At 42.4% G+C, this 16,417-nt stretch overlaps 1 protein-coding gene across 1 annotated transcript in view; it reads left to right on the top strand.

Annotated features, from left to right (window-relative positions):
* The window catches only part of Fras1 (Fraser extracellular matrix complex subunit 1), a 400,690-nt gene that overhangs the window by 3,001 nt on the left and 381,272 nt on the right, over positions 1–16,417 (top strand). The window contains exon 2 of the mRNA XM_055594513.1: positions 8,663–8,694. Coding sequence (XP_055450488.1) covers positions 8,663–8,694 — 32 coding nt within the window. The remainder of the gene's footprint in view (positions 1–8,662; positions 8,695–16,417) is intronic.

The following is a 16,417-nucleotide window of genomic DNA, read 5'->3' as shown; positions in this document are numbered from 1 at the left end:
GAGACTGATCTTGAGATGTGCTTATGCATGGAAATTATGCAAGTTGAAAACAGAGAAGCTGGTGTGGGTCTGGGAAATAATATTGGAGACCTGAACCCTAGTTTGTTTGGGTCAAAGTAGGGTACCACCAAAGTTCAGCTTGGTGAACCAGTGAGATTTGTTGGGGTTACTTACAGGAATATAGTTGAGGGCTTACTCACAGGAGCAGAAGTGACTCAGAGACCATTGTATTGCCACTCCCCATCCATGACTTTAGCTAACCCCACACTCGCCCTAGTTGCTCCTGTTCCCACTATTAGCTGATTACACTGGAAAGGATCATTTGATTGAGAATTTGCTTTATTTACAGGTATGACAGTTGTTTTGGTTTCGTGTTTGGCCAGAGAGCTTCATTGGTGAGGCGTTCTGCGCTTAAAGCTCAGCCTCTGAGAGGGACAGCATTGGCTAACCCAACAGCCCCTCTCCATCCTTCCTTCTGCAATCCTTTCTCGAGAGCTCTTACATCATGTTAGTCTTGGTGGGACTTGGCAATTCTGATATCACGGAGAACAAAGCAAAACATCCCTTACCTGGAGTGGTTAGCTTCAAAGGTGTTCACATATCTCCAGAACGATAATGTTGGTAAAATAGCAGCGGGCCTATGAGAACATGTGACCCTTCTTGGGTGTCTCAGCATTGAGATTTTACAGGCTCCCATTGATCGATGGTGACTGCAAATTTGCGGCTTTGGTTTTCATCACTCCCTGCAAGTAGAAATAGATACGTGATGTATTACCATAGGTTCTTGTTTCTAATATACTTCATTTCCACTCCCCTCTGGGATTAGATTTTGTGTATCACCTTCCCCATAGACATCCTGGAGTGGGGACTCAGCCATCAATATTCACTGTTATGGACTTGGGTGGCAACCTCACTCAATTTTATTCACGCACAAGTAGTAATAAAATACTCTGCCACATGGCTGAGAAGAGGGGATGGACAACCACAAGGCTAAGCTGGAGCCTCATGCCAGATCTTACGGTAGCTCAGAAGCAGTCAGCCCATTTTTGTTTTACTGTTCTATTAATTGATCTGAATCCTGGCTGACAGTAATCAGGATGTGGGCCATTCTGTCAGTCCAGAAATGATTCTCTTTTAACTATTCCACAGTGTGCCCAGCCATATGCTGAATTACAGCACAACATAAAGCTTGAACATTTAAATGCCAACTTGTGGCTGCTTGATCCTAATGAGTCATCTTTTTGTGATACCCTGTGTGCTGGCTACTTTTATGTCAATTTGCGTTATCTAAGAGGAGGGAACCTCAACTGAGGAAATGCCTCTGTAAAAGCCAGCTCTAAGGAATTTTCTTAATTAGTAATTGATAGGGGAGGGTCCATTCCACTGTGGGTCATGCCATCCCTAGGCTAGTGGGTTTTGGCTTTTATAAGGTTAGGCTGAACAAGCCAGGAGGAGCAATCCAGTGAGCAGCACTCCTCCATGGCCTCTGCATCAGCTTCTGCCTCTAGGTTCCTATCCTGCTTGAAGTTCCAGCCCTGACTTTTCTTGATGGACTATGGTGTGGAAGTATAAGCCAAGTGACCGCCCCCCCCCCATTTGCCTTGGTCATGCTGTTTCATCAGAGTGATAGCAGCCCTATCTAAGACTCTATGTTCTCTAAATTTACTTTTTTTTTAAAAAATTTTTCCCTTTATTAATTACACTTTATTCACTTTGTATCCCCCCCGTGGTTCCCTCCCTCTTCCTATCCCAATCCCTCCCTTCCTCTACCCTCTGCATGCATGCCCCTCCCCAAGTCCACTGATAGGGGAGGACTTCTTTTCCTTCCTTCTGATCCTAGTCTATTAGGTCTCATCAGGAGTGGCTGCATTGTCTTCTTCTATGGCCTGGTAATGCTGCTTTTCCCTCAGGGGGAGGTAATTAAAGAGCAGGCCAATCAGTTCATCTCAGAGACAGTCCCTGTTCCTATTACAATGGAATCCACTTGGATACTGAATTGCCATGGGCTACATCTGTGCAGGGGTTCTAGGTTATCTCCATGCATGGTACTTGGTTGGAATAGCAGTCTCAGGAAAGACCTCTGTGCTCAGATTTTTTGGTTCTGTTGCTCTCCTTGTGGAGTTCCTGTCCTCTCCAGATCTTACTGTTTCCCACTTCTTTCCTAAGATTCCCTGCACTCTGCCCAAAGGTTGCCCATAAGTCTCAGCATCTACATTGATAGTCTGCAGGGCAGAGCTTTTCAGAGGTCCTCTGTGTCAGGCTCCTGACTTGTTCCCTCTTTTCTTCTTCTTCTGATGTCTATCCTCTTTGCTTTTCTGGATAGGAATTGAGCATTTTAGCAAGAGTCCTCCCTCTTGATTAGTTTCTTTAGGTGTACAGATTTTCCTTATAACAGCCTACAGATTGGGAAAAGATCTTCACCAACCCTATATCTGACAGAGGGCTAATATCCAGTATATATAAAGAACTAAAAAAGTTAAACAGCAAAAAAATCAAGTAATCCAATTAAAAAATAGGGTAGAGAGCTAAACAGAGAATTCTCTGCAGAGGAATATTGAATGGCAGAGAAACACTTAAAGAAATGCTCAACCTAATTAACCATCAGGGAAATGCAAATCAAAACGACCCTAAGATTTCACCTTACACCCATCAGAATGGCTAAGATCAAAAACTCAAGAGACAACACATGCTGGAGAGGTTGTGGAGAAAGGGGAACGTTCCTCCACTGCTGGTGGGAATGTAACCTTGTGCAACCACTCTGGAAAGCAATCTGGCACTTTCTCAGACAACTAGGAATAGCGCTTCCTCAAGATCCAGCTATACCACTCCTAGGCACATATCCAAAAGATTCTCAAGTACACAATAAGGACATTTGCTCAACCATGTTTGTAGCAGCCTTATTATAGCCAGAAGCTGGAAACAGCCCAGATGCCCCTCAGTGGAGGGATGGATGTACAAATTGTGGTATATCTACCCAATGGAATATTACTCAGCAATAAAAAGTAAGGAAATCATGAAATTTTCAGGTAAATGGTGGGATCTGGAAAAGATCATCCTGAGTAAGCTCTCCCAGAAGCAGAAAGATGCACTCGGTATATACTCACTCATATAGACATATAATATAGGATAAACCTACTAAAATCTGTACACCTAAAGAAACCAATCAAGAGGGAGGACTCTTACTAAAATGCTCAATTCCTAAATTTACTCTTATCTTAATGGCTTTATGTGCCATGATTTGTTTTGACCAGTGTGTCTGTGTTCTGTGGCAGACCTTTCCTGGGAAGACACAACACACAGTTCTACATGTACTCATTCCAAAAGGAGTCCATGATGGATCAAAGTAGGGTACCACCAAAGTTCAGCTTGGTGAACCAGTGAGATTTGTTGGGGTGACTTGCAGGAATATAGGTGAGGGGGGTTACTCACAGGAGCAGAAGTAATTCAGAGGCAGCTGTGGCACCAGATCCCACCTCAGCATGGGTGACATCTATCAAAGCTGGGTACCTGGCACACATGGCACAGCTTGCAGAGTGTCCTTTCCAGGTGGCTCAGTTGATCTGAGCCTCTACTAGGCAGCTGAGCTGATCTTTGCTCCTTCTGGGCAGTTTGCCTGTCCTCTGCTTCTTTTTTGCAATTTGGTTCCTCTGGGCGTGACTCTTAGCAATCTGTACTCTATACACTCTTGGGGAGAAGGCAGGGGGGATAGTGAGTCTCACCAGCTTCAGGGACTTCCTGAAGCTATTGTGTGTTTACTTGCTGTCATATGGAGCTTTCTTTGCAGTATTTTGCCTCCCCTTGGAACATCCTGATGTTTCTCCTCCCTGTAAGCATCCCATCTTAAGTTCCTTAGAAGATGCAAAGTTTTCATCAAGAAGCAAACTGCTACACAAAAGTCTGACATTTTATGGCTGTTGGATTTAACTATTTTAATTAACTCTGTTACCAGCTCCTAGCTCTGTGGCTAATGGTCTTTTGGGTGGAAGTACGGTACAAATTATATCTCTAAACTTCCCTGAAAAAACATTAAACTTTATATAGGTGCCTCATAAAGGAGTGCATAATAATCTCCAAGAGGCTTCAGAAAAGATGCCCTCTGTGGCTTTTATTTTATGCAGGTAACATTTGCACATGTGACTCAGGGAGAACTGTTCCAGACTCAGGATACAGGCTTGCTTCATGGAGCTATGTTATTGTAAGAGCAATATTCTGCACCCTAAAAACTAAGATGCTGGCCTCTCAATTGTAGTCCATGCTCTGAAACTAGAGATAGCCTTAGCCTGAGAGCTCTAGCGTCAACTGTAGCCCTACCCCCCCGCCCCCGTTTTCCTGTAAAGAGAGCCCGCTCCTCCTTCTAGGTCTTTACCATTCTAACAGTTCATCCGAAGCTGTAGTTTTTCTTAAGTTCATCTAAGTCCAAACCACAGACCCTCCAGGGTTGTTCTAGTATTCCTTAAGAAAGCAGTGAATGGGTGAAGAAGGGAGTAGCTGCGTTTTTCATATGATGTGATTGGATGGAATAATGGCCTCTCTGCCTTTCTTGTGCCAGGAGATGCCCCAGCACCTACTGCCAGAAAGCATCGCAGCTTCATCTGTTGGTGGGTGTGCAAGCCTGCCATAGCGTGGGAGAAATATGCTTGCTTTGGATGGCCTCGTCTGGCTTTGGGTGATGATAAATGTTTGATGGGACTGGGCATCATACTGAAATGCTTTATTTCCCCCAGAGAGTAGAAATGAGGTTTTGGAAAGTGTGTTACGCGGGTAGCTGCCTTCTGGGTAGCACTGTTCGTTTTAGGGAAGCCCTCAGAGGGCAAAGCTTATTTCTTTTGGAATTGCGCATCATGGAGTAACCCAAATTGAGTTATTTCTTTTTCTAATGATGGAATTTATCAGCTACATATTGTTTGACTTGGGTCTGTCCCAGATGTTTGGCTTAAAGAAGCACAAATGTAGGGCTGTTCTCACGGCTGCTGGGTATTTTCATGTTGCAGTGAGTTTATAGTTTATTTCTAACCAGACTTCCCAAAATGAGCTTTGCTATGGCTGTTTGCTTATTTCCTAAGGTACTGGATTTCCTTACGAGCCTCCAAAAGAAGCTCATTTTTGCAAGACAACCTTATGGAGACAAGAACTAAAATTACCCTGTAATGATGTTTTGGCCAGTGATGGCTAGTAGATACACTGACTAGGAGGTTATATACCTAGGAGGTTATACTACCTAGGTATATGTCTTGGTGTTTTAGGTTGTGACATTACATACTGTGATGTCCATGTGACAATGAAATGACCTAATGATGCATTTCTTGGAAAGTTGCCTTGTATAACTGTATGAGAGGATGGTCTTATTCTAAAGGTTAACTATTGCCTTTTTTTCCTATAAAAATTAAATTTCCTAGAGTATTTTAAAGGTTACACACTTGAAAACATCATGACATACATGATAAATGCATACAATTTTATCCTTCAACTAAAAGAAAACCTGAATATGTCACAGCTACTCAATTGCTTAGCCATTAAGAGATTAATAGTCTGAAAAATGATTCACTTCTGTTAAATTGTACCTAAGTGGTGTAATCTTCATTATAATTTTAAAAACATCATTATAATTTTTATAGTTATAATAAGCATCAGAAATAAGTAAATGTGTGTTTAAATAACTTAGAAAGTGAATTGTGGGCATGAAAGTAAAAGCCGACTGACTTTGGGAAGAAAAGGGGATGGGGGAGGGGTAAGAGAGGATTAATAGTGGAGGAAAACCGATCAAGGTATGAAAGATACACACATAAAAAATGCCATCACGAAGCTCATTATTTTGAATGATGAGTATAGCTGATGAAATTTAAAAATGGTATTGTTTACTGGGGCAACGGCTCAGTTGGTAAAGTGAGCTGTCATTCCAACCTGAAGACCTGAGTTCGATACCCAGGACCCATGCTTACAATCCCATGCCGGGGAAGTGGAGACACCCACCAAGTCAGGCCTGCCTACAAGTTCCAGTCAGTGAGAGATCCCGTGTTAAAACACAAGACAGAAAGAAGCCATGCAATGACACCTACAGTTGAGGTTGATCTCTGGCCCCTTGCACGCGCATGTCCACACACACACACAAACACACACACACACATACACACACACACACACACACACACACACACACACACACACTATGATTTAAAAACTGAATTGTTGAGGTATATATTTCTCCTAGATGCACATGATTGTTTAATATTTATGCACACATATATCTCCTTTCTTATGACATATTATAGATTGAAATACTATCTTCAGAACAAAATTTATTAAAAATAGGTCAAGTTGAGACGAATTTCTTCTCAAGGTTTTATCTCAAGTTTTTCTTATTTGAATGCAAAGGACATAAAAGTCATATCAGCGAATTTGCCCATAGAGCTCTCTCATTCAAACCCAAGCGTCAATAGCCATCTCATTTTCTTTAAAGACGGTTAGTTCCTTGATTGATAGGAGAAGTAGGCCAGCCATTTGCTGCGGAGTCAGCCTATTCGGAACCCTGTTTCCCAGTATTGCAGTACTGGGAAACAGCACTGTAATCAACCTTCTGTCCCTTCTCCGAAACCAACTGCACCTCGTTGCGTCTGCATTCTCGCTGGCTGTTCTGCGTTTCGTTTGCCGAGACTAGCCGAGAAGCGTGACTCACAGCTGCAGCCAGGTTAGGTGACACCTGTTGTGCTGTTTTAAAAATTGCTGGAGAATGTGTGCGCACTTCTAAAAGCTAGGATTGCGGTTTTTATATCGTTTTAAAACATGAAACTTGGAGATGCGTTTTCTGATGCGCTGGCTGTTCAGAATGTAAGCTCCCCCAGGCAAAGGCCGCTGTCTTCTGCATTTAGAATACATGATCCTCTTCTTTTTTTTTTATTTGCTGTCTAATGACTGGACACTATAAAGATGTAAAAGTTCATAAGCAGCACGTCAAGGAAAAGCATGGAATGACAAGGACTTTGGAAGTCCGGGGCTCAATAGAACAGTGCTTTTCAAGCAGCTGGCAAATATGCAAGTGGTTCTCAACCTGTGGGTCGTGACTCCCTTGTAGACCGAATAGTGTTTTCATGGGATCACATGTCAAACAGTCTGCATATCAGATATTCACATTATGATTCATAACAGTAGTCAAATTGTAGTTATGAAATAGCAACAGGATGATTTGGGGTTGGGATCACAACACCATGAGGAACTGTATTAAAGGGTCGCAGCATTAGGAAGGGGGAGAACCAATGCGCTGGGCTGTCCCACACAGTGGCTTAACCTCCTCAGTAAAGAACATACTGTATGAAAGGCATGGAATAGGTGCTTTCCTGTTTGTATAGTAAATTAGCGAATGCCTACTATGTGGGCAGGTGGGAAAGATGTTCAGAGAAGGAGAGGCGGTCCCTAACCGGAGCATGTGTACATGGTGAGGCAGAGGCATCCCATTTAGCAAGAATGTCACATGCGGCCATGGATATGGTTTCAGCCCTATAATCCCAGCTCTCCAGAAACCAGGCAGGAGGATTACAAGTTGTGGGCCAATCTGAGCTACACAGGGAGACCTTGTTTCAAGACAAGTGTGAAGCAACCAGCCAAACAACTAAACAATAGCAACAAATGAAAATTGAATAGCACAGGGAAGAATGGGTTGGCCAAAAAAAAAAAAAAAAAAAAAAAAAAAAAAAAAAAAAAAAAAAAAATCAGACATGAAGGGCTATGAAATTTAAAGGAGAAGAAATGTTATCCTGTCCAAGATGGGGTCAAGTTCAAGAATCCTGAGCAGGCCAAACACATCTCCAGAGAAACTGAAAATGAAAGAAACTTTGAGACATGAAAATTATTATGGGATAAATTGGCCCCTTGAGTTGATCTGGAGAATTTAGGTAGCAAAGTATGGAAGAGAAACTTGGATAAGTAAGTTGGGATTGGATTATGGAAGCTTTTGGGACAGAGCCCAAGGATACTAGCATTGTATTTATGCTACGCCACTATAAATACATTTTTTAAATTAAAATATAACCATATCACTTCCCTCCATTCTCCAACCGTATCACTTCCTTCCTCCAACTATTCCGTCCACTCCCCCTTGAATTCCTGGTCTCTTCTTTGTTAGTTATTGTTACACACACACACACATACACACACACACACACACACACACACACACACACACACACACAGCTACTAAGTTCCCTCAGTGTTGCATGCATGAGCTTATTTTCAGGGCTGACCACTTGGTATCGGATAACCAATTAGGGGCCTTTTCCCTGAGGAAAGACTACTTGTCTTGATCTTTGCATTCCTTTAATGTCTATAGTTCTTTGTCAAGGGGTGAGGACCCCTGAGATGACCCCCTTCTGTGTCAGTATGTCTGTGAATGCCATTCTTGTTTGGGTCTTGTTTAGGCACCCATATTGTTGAGGCATAAAGACATTTCTTTTAAAATTCAAATAATATTCTTTAATCATGTCCTTTGTCATGTGTGTGCATGAGACACTGATTTGACGTAAGAAGTTTTTCCCACTAGGGGAAGAATGTTCAAGCCTTTGAGTAGTTCGCTGAGTCTGATGTGAATGGAGTTAAGGGAAATGCATGCTGGGTGGTGACTGCTAAGTTTGTTGTGCATCACTTTTTAATTCTTTGTTTTTTTCTCCCACAGGTGCTTGTCTGTACCAGGGTTCCTTGCTTGCGGTAGGTCAATCTTAATCTATTTGTTCTTGTTGTAGGATGCTTGGCTGAGATGACTGAGTGAGTGAGGTGATGGTATCATTGTAAAATTTATTTATTTCTCTTCATGGGTTGAAGATTCCTCCTCATGCAGGTACCCGTCGGGCTCAATTACTTAATAACTTTTCGAGAGTAAATTAGTTCCATTTGGATACTCAGGTGTTGAATGAGAAGTTAAATCCCCCACTCCACCATTTGCATTCGATGGCTGGCTGTCCTTTGTGTTCTTTCAGTCAGAGATAATTGGATCCCATCCTCTTGTCACATACAAACTAGGGCACAAGCTGTTTATATTCCTGTTACATTGGTTTCATGCTTTGATCCCTTCTTACAAAAAAAAAAAAACAGAAAAAAAAACCAAAACAAAACAAAAAACCAAAACTATTATTAAATTCAGTACAACAGAAAAGATTCCTGATTATTTTCCTGAAGGATAAGCTTGTTTTTGGTAAACAACAAACAAATTAGCATTTTTATCTCTGACCCTTTGTCACACCGGCTTGGCAGAACTGATTTTGAATTTAATGTCAGAATGACTTGGGGGAAAGGCTGATTTGAGTCTTGTGTGTTCCTTTTCATTAATAATGTACTGTGGTGCATAGCAGTGTGCTAAAGCCTTATTGAAAAGACTGTCTACACTCCATCAACTCTAATAAATGGTGTGACAAGTCATTCTTCACCACTTTCTTAGTTTGGGTTTAATACATGCTCCAATAAAGTAGACGACGAGGGCTGGGCAGGGTGTGTTCATCTACACAGCAGGCTGCTATTGACATGTGTGATTTTAGTTCGTTATCTTGCATTATCCTTGTGCTGAAATAGATGAAGAATAGCTGAAGTCTCCAGGAGTCTAGATAATTATAGATTTCGAAGTAATATTTTTCCAATCTGGTCTTTATATGCTGTAGTTGCTGCTCTGCAGATTTATGTACTTTTTTCCTTCTTGGTATTTTTTCATTAAAGAATCAGGAAAAGCCTATTTTTTTTCCTCCTTTTCATTCCATGCCCCAAAAGCAGAATTTTCTTTCTGTTTATTCTTTAATACATTTCAGAAATCATTCTGAGATCAAAGTCTGTCATCAGTTTTGAAGATTAATAGTATGTAGTGTAGACAAGTCAGTCACCTATATTAATACAAGGAAACTGCTTTCTGTATAAAGTACTTGATATATTTTCATAGCTATTAATTCATCTGATACTGAGGCCGGTGCAACAGGCAGGCCATGCATTTCCTCTCCCAATTCAGGGTCTTATTATGGAGCCTAGTCTGGTGTTGAGCTCATGATCTTTGAGTGCTTGAGAGAGGCTGACCAAGCCCAGAACACCTTCTCTTTTTTAATGAAGAACTGAATAAGAGAGAAGGAGATCAAGAACTTGGCTAGAGGTCTTTGGCCTTTGAGGGATGGGTGATATGAAGCAATTTGTCTTCTTTCTGTTTTTTTCTTCCACTGCTTTCTGAAGATGTATCTAGAGTCTAGGCCATCTCGCATACTAGGATTTGCTGTGTGTTGCTGTGTACTTGAGATCATCAGATAATTGATAATTGATGCTCTAGCCAACTTGCATTGAAGGGGTAACTTGATCTGTCCATCCTCTGATCATGCCAGGAGGGTATGTTTCCTGTACCAACTCACTCAGAAGCCCTCCAGGTGCCATCGTTGCTACCTAGACTCTGCTGGCTTTGTTCATCCCCCTCCTCAAGCCTGAAGTACTTGAAGTATTTAGGGTTATATTTAGGAGAGGTTTTATGTCAACCACCACAACAAAGACCGTTATTCCACATTTACTTACTCAGTGACAGCTCTGGGCCTTCTAGTCTAGGTCCTGGAGAACATCTGCAAACAGATAAAAATCTCTGCCATCCTGAAATTCAAACCTTATGTCAGGTATACCATCAAGAAATGAAACAAATAAATACAAATAAAGAAGCATAGGGTAGGAAGATGGAGGATGGACCCCACTCGGGGCCCATTACTTTAGATAGGAGGAGAAAGTGGCACTTGAACCGAGACCTGGGAGAGGTCCTTCTAAGACTAGGAGAAGAACATTTTAGAGGGTTCCATGGTGAATATAACATGTGAGTCAGATTGGAGCCTGGAGGTCAAATAGCTGACACAAATGCCCGAGGAAAAAAGCAGCTGAAGAGGAGATCATGCGGGTGGGTAGGGAACGGCGTGTCCAGCCTTGGCCTTGGATCTTGCTTGTCCTTTCAGTAAGGTAGATGAACCATTGGAAGTGCAAGAGAAGTGACAAAACCTGACTTATTGCTTAATTAAACTGCTGGAATAGGAATATAAAAAGAAAAAGCGCTCTTGTTTCTAGGGAAACAATGTTGAATACTTTAAAACCGGCTGTGTAGAGGTGAGTCACTAAAAAACTGCTGTCAAATCAAGTGTGGGAGAAGCAGGCACAAAAGGCTGGGGAAAGCTGAAAATCTAGAGAGTCTGCATTTTGATTTATTTGTAACCTTTTGTTTTAATAAGTTTAAAATTGACAATAGCTTTTGGGAATTATTTGCTTGGAATGCACCAGGCCCTGGGTTCAATTTCTGACGTAATGGGGGTTGGGGGAGAGGGGAAGTAAAAAGAAAAGAAGGAAGGGAGGAGAGAGTGGGGATGGAAGCAGATAATCTATTTGCCGTGGTAGTTAATTACATACATACTTTGTCTTGAGCCCTTTTTTACATGACCTGGTGAAGACAGACATGGCCCCTCTGCCAGTGAAACTGGAGAACAAATAAACGTGAATCTGTTTTGAATTTCAAGAGTCCAAGAGGAATACACTGTTGTAGCAGTGTCGTATACTAGTCTAGGAATTCCTAATTGAGCAATTCTTCAACTCTTTGGGTGAGAGGGCCTGTCTTGTAAAACACTCCAGAGCTAGCCCTGCCTGAGGCAGCTCAGGGACGAGTTGTAAATCCGCCCACATGCTCATTATTTTAGAGCTAGAAATGGCATCAGAGATCTTGTTGTGTGAAGTTCTTGTTTTGTGGTCGAGGAAAGTAGGTCAGGCATATGAAGTTCTTGAGGCCCATTCCCTTACCTAGTGGGCAACCAGAAGGAGACCTGGTCAGCTTAAAAATGGCAAGTGTCAGCTTCATGCAAAAGTCTTCCATAAAATGGGGCCAGAGAGGTGGTTCCGTGGTTGAGAGCACTGGCTGTTCTTCAGGGGACCTGGATTTGATTCATGGCAACCACGTGATGACCCACTTCTGTCTGTAACTCTAGTTCCAGGGGATCTGAGGCCCTCTTCTGGCCTTGGCAGGAACTTACTCATGTGATACACAGACTACACACTGACAAAACACTCATACGTGTGAAATAAATAAAGTTTAAAAAATTTAGTAAAACATTAAGTTCCGGGCAACATGGATGTAGGCAGTTCTTAGGTGCTAGTTGCTACCCTACCTGTGTCTTGTGAAGTTGCCTCTCACTGACAGCCCCATTTGCTCCTGTCACTACTTAAGAGGTTACAAAGGAGCAGAACATTCATGGCCCTGGTACAGAGTAGTGACCTGGGTTTGATCCTTCCTCCTCTGCTGCAGAGCGGCTCTGTGAGCTTGGGCACATCATGCAACCTACTCAGCTATGCCCTGCTCTGTGAAATGGGGACCAAGAAGGCCCCTTCAGAAGCATTTTTAATGGAATAAAAAAAAAACACAGAATGCATGTGGCAGTGTGCCAATAACAATACCCGGCTTGTGCTTTTATGCCATCGCAAATTTTCCTTTTACAAATGCTGAAAAAAAGGGAAAGGGATGGTATGCAAGCATTGCTGGCATTTAAAAACTTCCAGCAATTCAGGAAATAAGGAAGCAGAGGTTCAGGAAGTGTGTACCAACCCTCATCGCCAAGTCTTATGGCCTGCAAGTGTCAGGAGGACATGGGTTCAAACCTGCTTCTGACTCTAAACCATCGCATCCAGCATTCTGTTCCTCACAGCCTGGCTTGCCTCTGAGCACGAGTAGCTTATTTTACCTTCAGCCCTGCATGCCCAGCTCCCTCCCTGCTACACCTGCCATGCAGTTGTCTCTGCCAGTCTCCAGCCCTGACCTCCTGGAAACGCCAGCTGTCCCTGGCTGACCTCTTTTCGTTGGACTGAGACTGTCCTATCTGATTGCAAGTGCGCCACAGTGCTAAAGCGTCTGGAGGCTCATTGCATCTTAACAGGCACATAATACCATTTACAAGTTTTATAGTGTGTGTGTGTTTGCTCAATCTGTGTTGTGATTTCCAACTTCTGGGAACCACGTGGACTTGCAGTGGCATTCCGGGATGACTTGGTCCTAAGCCATATGGATGTCAACTCTCACTTGTGCCCTGACTTCAGCTGTCCCCTTTCTCTCACTCTGTCTTCTCTATTTTTATATTCTTTCGTTTGTTGAGTCAGGGATTGCTGGAAGGGATAAAAAGGAATACCAAAAGAACACCGAATAATCTATTTTGGGGTCTGTTTTGTGCTCCACCATACTCATACATTTTCAAACGCACAAGGCTTTCGTCGAGGTCAGCTCCGTGAAAGGGGACATTTCCTAGCTCAGGGTCCGTGAGAGGGAAGCAGTTGTGATACCCTGCTGTGGTCAGAGTGACCCGTAAGTGGAAGAAGGGAAATTTCCTGTTTTAGTTTTTCCTTATCTGCATCTGTATCTTCTGCTCTTTCTCTAGTAACCGGAATACAAAGAATTTAACTGTCCTGTTACTTTTGCATCACTGCATTCAGACCCCTCCTCTATAAATTCCTTCTAGGCATGGATGGATTGATTGTCACCTCAGCCATCTTTCGCTGTGCATCTAGACTGTGCCAGCCATAGAATTGCTGGCAAGATTAAAGGAGATTAACATGATTCGATTCACCCAAGAACACTTGGTTTAATAATACATTGTAGCCATCATCATAAAATGGTCCTGGTTTGCACAAGTGAACAAAACTAATGTTCTTCACCAGACCAAACCTGTTAAATTTTGAGATACTTCTTAGACAGCTGCTGGCAAAATGAATCATAAATCATTAACTGTTAACAAACTTGAAGAGAGATATCAAGGGTGATAAAAACATGGCATGTTTACTATATATAATTTAATGCAGTAGAAAGCCCGGAGTTTTGGAGTTTTAGCCTTGGGGCTATAGCACGCCTGCTGCGTGGCCCAGATATGATGCTCTATCTATTGCCTCAGCTCTGAGGGGTGATTCTCCTTGTGGGGCTAATTGGAAGGTTAACTGAGTGAGTGCTTGCGGTGAACCGAGGACTGACCTGACGGAGCACCCATTCCCATCACCCTGATGGCAGCAGGATGCTGGAGTGGATGAGATCTAGTGATGGAGGCTGGTGCATCTTGGTTCAGGATCTGGTGCTTGAGGGCCACCTTGTGTAGCGTGGTGTGAGTCACTGGGAAACCTCACTCCACTTCTAAACTTGTAGTTAAGAGCATTGGAGCAGACTCTGCCGGCGTCCATAATGCAGTGCTGAACTGATGGGGACGGTCCTTGATTGTATCCCTAACTACAGTACCTCAGAGCCACGTGTGTTTACTGAGTGGACTCAAGATGTGGCTAGTGAACCCCAGGAACTGAGATATACATTTTTAAAATTTTATTCTAATATATATAATAAAATACGTGTTATTCTAACATATATGTTCTAATATATTCTAATATATATTTATTCATATATATATATATATATATATATATATATATATATATATATATATACATATGCTTTTGAAACAGGGTTTCTCTGTGTAACAGCCCTGGCTACCCTGGAAATCACTTTGTAAACCAAGCTGGCCTGGAACTCAAAAAGATGTGCCTGCTGGTGCCTTCCAAGTGCTGGGATCAAAGGCGTGCGCCACTGCCTCCCAGCAAGTTTGGATTAATTTTAACAAACTGTTTGTTTAAATTTTTGTTATTGATTTATGTATTATCAGTTTGTTTACTGTGCGCGTGTGTGTTGTGGAGCACATACCTCAGCATGCATATGGAAGTCCGGGGACGACTTACGAGAGTGAGTTCTCTGCTTGCACACGGGTATTGGGAATTAAACTCAGGTGGCCAGGCTTGGTGGAAAGGGCCTTTACCTGCAGAGCCATCTCACTGGCTCAGAAGTTTAGATTTAAAGAGCCACTTTGACTGATGGTTATTGATTGCATTAGACATATCACCTTTGTTTGTTTGTTTATGTCTGAGACAGGGTCTCTCCGTGTAGCCCTGGCTGGCCTGGAACTTGCTGTGCAAACTCAGCTGACCTCAACTCAAACTGACAGAGACCTGCTGGCGTTTGCCTGCAAGTGCTGGCATGAAAGGTATCACACACCACACCTGCTAGGATAGCTTTATGGATGTAAAGTTCTCAATATACTCTAGAGGGCTTAACGTTAGAATATGGTTTCATGGGTGGCTGTGGCTCTGGGGAGATGGGCATTAAACTGGCACCTTTCTCGGAATCTAAAGAAATGTAGTAAGAAATTTGCTATAATGCCCTTGCTTACTGTTTCCATACAATTTGAGTAGTTTTGAGGTCATCTCCATTGTATTTCTCTGCTCCTTTTGTTCAGTATGTTTTCTGGAATTAAAGAAAGAGATAAAGTGACAGCTGATCCATTCCCTGCAGCTGTGTCTTGCATATTTCCTGAACACTTTTACATATGGTTGGTCGAAGTCTGGTCTACTCGTGGGTGTAGACGCATTGTGCATATTATAGCCCAGAAGACTTGAGGCCCTTTGTTCTGCCTAAGAGGCCCAAGAATACCTACAACAGGCACAGAGAGTTCTTGGGTGCTGTTGTCTTTGTTTTAGATGTGCTCTGTAGTATGCTTTTCTTTTTCTTTTTTTAATTTGGAATTGTAGCAGGAGAGGTGACCCTGTAGGCTTGAAGTCCTCACATTTCATTTGTGTTAGTGTTCATCAATATCCTCACAAATTCTCTGGAGAAGGTAAGTGACGAAAACTCCAGAACACTAGCTGAGTAAGTGCTCTGAGTCTCTCTAAACAGAAGACTTTTGCTTAGTGGCTGCAACTAAGTCATTCCAGGCTTTGCGGCACTGGGGTGAATATGTGGCTTCCTATGAATTTATTTAGGGGAAGCAGTTTAGCCACTCCTCAGTTCCTTAGTTTCCTGTGTTTGAGGTAATTTTCTAACACCTTTCTCATGGGTATTATAAGATATATTTTTTTAAATATCTCTTGCTCTTTGTGCTGGTTCTTTTTTTTTTTTTTTTTTTTTTTTTTTTTGTCAGCTTGACCACAGTTGGGGTCCTCTGGAAGAAGGAACTTCATTTGGGAAGGTGGCTCCCTCATGTTGGCCTGTGGACTAGTTGTGGAGCATTTTCTTGGTTAATGATTGATGTGAGCAGGTCAAGCACGCTGCGGGGCAGGGCAAACCTGGGCAGGTGGTCTTTGCTTGTATCAAAAACCAAGCTGAGTAAGCAAGCCATGGGGGACAGAGTAAGAAGCAGTGTTCCTCTGTAGACTCTGCTTCAGTTTTTGCCTTTAGGTTCCTGCCTTTTGTGGGTCCCTGCCTTGGCTTTCCTCAGTGATGGACTGTGCTCAGACATATAAACACTTTCCTTCCCAAGTTGCATTTGGTCAGGATGTTTTGTTTTGTTTTTTTCTGGTGATAGAAATCAAACTAAGACACGCTTTTTCTTTCTTTCTTTCTTTCTTTCTTTCTTTCTTTCTTTCTTTCTTT

The sequence above is a fragment of the Psammomys obesus genome, unplaced genomic scaffold (genome assembly GCF_907164565.1).
Source record: "Psammomys obesus unplaced genomic scaffold, mPsaObe1.curated_primary_1811, whole genome shotgun sequence".
NCBI lineage: Eukaryota > Metazoa > Chordata > Mammalia > Rodentia > Muridae > Psammomys > Psammomys obesus.
Note: the sequence above shows the minus strand (reverse complement) of the source record. Positions and strands in the feature narration are given on the sequence as shown.